Raw genomic sequence first — 5518 nt, forward strand, 5'->3', positions numbered from 1 at the left:
CTGATCCAATCCGTCTGTAACGACGCAGAGCACTAAAATGAAGGTAATGATTGTGACAGGGTGCTTGCTTTTTTTTGTGAAAACCACCCATTTTGTTGCAAACCACATCCGGTTGAAAAGTGGCCGATTAATCTAAGACTCATAGGTTGTTATTTATGTTAAAAAGATTTCTGTAGTATTTTCGTATGGAAGACATTTCGAGGAGTATTTTTACGATTAGTTGCGAATCATGCAAGGACAGAATGCCTCTACAAAGGACGAGCCTCACAAATCACCCGTCGCGTGTTGGTGCACTGCGTGTTGGAGAAGCGGTACCTCCACAGAGTGCTGAGTTCCAGGCAGTTCTCCACGCCAGGTTGGTCAGGTTCTAGTGTTCCTTCGCCAGTCTGAGGCAAGATTTTAAATTAAAGGAATAGAAGGTAGACATTTTTCTTCGCATTCTATGATGCCAGTGGGTATTTTTTTTCAATTCAAGACAATTTTTATGCTTACCTACATCTCTAACTTTTAATATATCTGTTCGATTACGCTCGAGGAGCTGTATAGTATTAATATAAATCATTCTTCCTGGAAAATTTTGGCTCACCTTTACAGAAAATTAAATTACTTTCATTGTCGTCCAGACTAAAGGTTTCAATTATTTTACCCCTTTTAATGTGTTTATATAACACGTACAATTTAATGATTATTAAATGTATAAGTTAAACAGATTTTTCTCTATAGTTGAGCGATAAATAGAGCGCAATGTAATTTAAATAAGCGTCCCAATGCGAGATCAGTATTCCAATTAATGTTACAATCAACGTGAGGTTCATTATATCATTAAGCCACACTTCGTAGCTGTAAAGAACAGGGTCAATATTTACTCGTGCTAACTTTTGAAATGAATACATATAATTTACTTGTTCATGGTAAAGCATCACATTTGTTAAAACGATGCATATAAAAAGTTTTGTCAACACTAAACTGGAGGAATCATTTCCTAGACAATTCAAAATTTAATCATTGAGCATTCCGAAGGTCTTGAATTTACCTCATGAGTTAGTAATGTGCACATCATTGGAACAAGAATACCCTTCTGAAAATGCCTTGAAATAATTATAAATGCATAATTAATTTAAGAGGGTAAGGTCCTTTATTTTTGAGCAAGTGTTTGGAGGAAACTAGTCGGTCTAACGGTTTTTATGGCCACTTATGAGTCACATGTTGCTTATTTGGTCTCGACTCTGCAAGACTGATGTCAATAAATATATTGAGAACCTATAATAAATGTCCTGTTAAGTGCGCCGTCCCCTTAATTGCACACGTATGTCCGATTAACTGCAGCAGTCTGTAACAAAAACTCGACAAGTGCCAGGAAATTGACGAGAGAATAGGCTCTCATTTCATTCGGTAAAGTAGAACAAAACGCGGACATGGCCCGAATATACGCGTATGACGAATCTATGACGACGATCTGATCCAGAAGCTGCCGGACGCTTAAACTGTGATTGTAGCTGTCAACATGTGATTTTAGGGCTGCGATTTTGATTAGTGAAAGCCTTAGTCTAAAGTTTACATCATAGTAATATCATATCATAGTGATGTCGGCGCTGAAGAATAGGCCTGATGTGGCCTGTCGCCGATTCTTGTACCTTCCTTAACTTGTTTAAAGGAGATTAAAAAATAGGTCCTTCGACCGGATCTTATCAAAGCTTACGATAGTTTGAAATAGCTACTAGACTTCCATCGGGTTCTATATATGGTGCTTATTGCGCTCGGTAAGGATCAGCGGCAGCTTCAAGATAGAAAAAACAAATTGCATTATTGCAACTAGGATATGATTTTTTTTAGTTTTTTTTTGTATTTTTCTTTTGAATTCGCAGTTCCTTTGATTAAGCTAAAAAACTTTAGGGGTGCTAGCATTGCTTTTTCGTAGCCAAGCAGCTGATTTTGCCAAACTGCTTCGTGTTAAGTTGCTCAGAAAAATTCAATCAAATAAAATTCACACTTCACACATTTTCATTTAAATGGAATAAATACTATGAACTAAATTCCTCACAATTCCCCAGTATGGAAGCCCCATGACCATCGGAGAACCGTTAGTCCAGCGCCATTGTCCCTCCAGGGCGCAGTCAGATCCACCGATCCAATACCCATCAGGGCTGTAACCTTGTAAAGGAAAATTTTTTTCATCCGAAATGAGTTACGGGGTTTCAAGTTTCATCTCACTTATGAAATTATGCCAGACATTCAAATGCGAATATTAATGATCAAAGTTAAGCAGAAGAAAGCTTTTCTTCATTTAAATGCCTGAATTCTTAATTAACTTGAAATGTGATTACTGTGTAAATCAGATAACTGATTATAAAAATTAAAAAAATATGAAAATTAAAATAAATTACAAATTATGAAAATATGAATTTATTTTATTAAAGTTCATTCTAAGTATAAGTTAGCGTTTCGTTGAAAAATAACCAATACCTATCTTTATTTATCCACTTAACAGATAAGATTGAAGGTTATCGAACATTAGTCAATCAGGTTTAATTGTGTTTGAATTAATGGTGAAAATATTATAACAATCTGGTAGATTTTTACCTCGCTCGGTGATATAGAGGTTAACCTTGCGGTACTGGTCGCAGTCATCAAAAATGATCAGATCTCCGCCAGTCAATCCACACTGACTGCGTGACGAGCTCCAGTGATGACAAAATCAATTTACTAACCAAGTATTTAAAATTTCCGAGAATTCAGAAGCAAAGAAAATGTCAAGTAAATTCACCATTGATTCATTGATTCAATTAAAGTATGTGAATTCAATTGGAGAAATTGCGATTTAGGCAGACTAATGATATAAAGAACTTACTGACATCACATAGTGAAAAACATGTAAACGTTATGTTGACCTTTCAAAAATCCAGTGAGAACGATAACTTAATTAATGCATAAGCATGAATGATAAAGTGCATAACAGAGACAACTTTACTTATTTAAACTTTGTATAAAATATCGTGCGATAAACTGTAACCCACCTCGGCAATGTGCATCTAACGTTTTACGAATATATATTGAACATCGTTCCGACGAAATCGACTTGTAATTTCATCGTTGGTTCCTCGTCTTTTACCTTGTGGGACCGCAGTGTGCGATGAAGTGGAATTTAATCGGTCAAGTTCATACGCGCATTGGTCGGAAGTGATTAAAAGAAATTTTGCTGTGGGGTAGCCGAGCGCCTTGTATATACTGTCTTGAAATATAACTACTCACAGTTTAATAAAAGATATGGATCTTTTGAGAAAGCTCGAAAAATTAACAAATTTAATTTGAGAGGAATGGGTTAAGGCAGTGCCAGAAAAAAATCCAGTTGTCACTAGCCAGGAGCATTTTATATTTCTGTTTCTCATTATCATTCAAAGTTTCCATTCCATAATTGAAAAATAGCTTAATCATACATTGATAAACTTCCTAATAATAACCATAACAAAATATTACATTGAATGCAAGATAATTTAAATTAGGGAGTTCAGACGATTGCCGCTACATTAGCAGAGAATTAAAGCCGTCTCCAGTACACAAGGCATAATACTTACCATGCACAGGAAGAATGGAGCACACAGGATAAACGTTCGATCTGTCACAAGCGAAATCATGAATTGACCAGCCCCGATCAGGATTGATGTGAGCACAGTTTTCGCCGGTCCCGCCATGGGGCTCTCTTTTGATGTCTCTGGTATTCTGAGAGATCATGCTATATTGAGAACGACATGTACCAGATAATGACAATATAAATAGCAGGTGTACCCTGACGAAACAATATATTAAGAGCAACGGGAAGGCTGAAATATCAGCAATGTGATCTGTACAAATAAAAACACAAGAAAGCATATTTTTCCTGATATAGCTAAATGTTATGTAGAACTAGAATGCAGCCCTGTTTTACATCCTAATTCCAATGTCTCACCTGAATATATCATTTTATTACATGCTATCTCATTACATGCTTTCTCAATGGATTGAGTTGTACGAGCTCCCAGTAAAATTTCTTTAAATCACTTCTGACAAATGCGCGTATGAACTTGACAGATAAATTCCACTTCATCGCACGTACACTTCGGTCCCACAAGGTAAGGGATGAGGAACCAAGGATAAATTACAAGTCGGTTCCGTAACGACGTTTAATAAATATTCGTTACACGTTAGATGCACTTTGCAAAGATAGCATGTAATAAAAATTATGTATGTATTAATAAGGGAAGATTTAAATGACCCTGTGCGTTTCGTTCAAGCATGATATAATATCCTGCTAGACCAGTTCAAAATTAACCTAAACTTGTCATTTATTTTTATTGATCTTGTAAATCTTTCGATTATGAAAAAATACTGGCAAAAATATGATCCACTCACAGCCGCCCAGTAAGGAGCGCCCATTTGGAGAGCCGTGCCGTCGCTCCACTGCCAGACGTGGTTGGGCGCCGGGCTGGTGGCCCCCAACCAGTAACCGTTGTGGGCGTCCGTTGAGCCTGACACAATGCATGCATTAATGTATTATAGTTAAAATTTCGAAATTCCAAAACAAGATTATGTGTCAGACGAAAAACCTGTCTAGCATTCAACAATTACTGCATCCATTGAACATTTATATGAGATATAGAATAATGAGTCATTCAGCTGATGATCGGTTTTGTCGATGAAACGGTCGCCATTGGTACACGTGAAACAAACAATTAAACAATTCCGGACTATGGAGGCTTCATTTTATATTTAAATAATTTCTTTGACGAAATCTTTCACCGTACAGCGCTGTTATAGTTGCACAACTAATGGGCAAACTCGCGTCACTTGACCCCGGCCACGACGTACAGCGGTGACGTACAACTGGGATTTATACTCTACAATCGCACTTTGACTCTCGTGCAGCTGCCGAATTAAATCAGAGAAGTAAAAAATGGGAAGCAGCTATGAACCAAGGGAGAAAGAATAAGCGTTTATATTGATTTCATGTTTTAAATGCGAAAAATACGATATTAAAAAGATTTTTTAACAGATTTCACTTACACCGCGTACGTTGCCGAAGGTAAATGTTCCATCACTTAGGGAGATGTCAGTAGCCCGTACATGTCTGACGGCACGTATGATTTGAGGGACTAGTTAACTCATAAAGTTTTGATTCCATCCCTAACAAAATTTAGCGCCGAGGGCGGCTCTGGATTAAGGAACCCTAGGACTCGGGGAGCATAGTCCACCCGCTTCCCTATATATGTCCGCTTTTCGGTCTACATTCCGGTCCCCGAATCAGACAGCTGCAAGCGCCTGGTACTTATTCTGCCAACTCTTGCGCTACTCTCAAGAAACTATAAAGTCGGCAAGGAGGTTCTGAATAGTCGCTGATTGCGATCAGTTTGCCAACTTACCCAGAAAAACTCTTACGCGAACATAGCAACTCTGGGGCAGAGGCTGAAACATACCCCGAATTTTGTTAGGGATGAAGGTAAATACAGTAGATGATTAGATACAGTAGATTCCATGAAGTCAGATA

At 37.5% G+C, this 5518-nt stretch overlaps 1 protein-coding gene across 1 annotated transcript; it reads right to left on the bottom strand.

The window, feature by feature from the left end:
- Positions 1–248: 248 nt before the first annotated feature.
- LOC108675932 (C-type lectin domain family 10 member A) lies at positions 249–4502 on the bottom strand (the record flags this gene model as incomplete). Its single annotated transcript, XM_018163986.1, is given in 4 exon segments — positions 249–386; positions 2042–2151; positions 3573–3717; positions 4387–4502. Coding segments are annotated over 4 exon segments (509 nt in total), but the record flags the coding sequence as incomplete, so codon positions are not given.
- Between the last annotated feature and the right edge of the window lie 1016 nt (positions 4503–5518).

The sequence above is a fragment of the Hyalella azteca genome, unplaced genomic scaffold (genome assembly GCF_000764305.2).
Source record: "Hyalella azteca isolate HAZT.00-mixed unplaced genomic scaffold, Hazt_2.0.2 contig1845, whole genome shotgun sequence".
Taxonomy (NCBI): Eukaryota; Metazoa; Arthropoda; class Malacostraca; order Amphipoda; family Hyalellidae; genus Hyalella; species Hyalella azteca.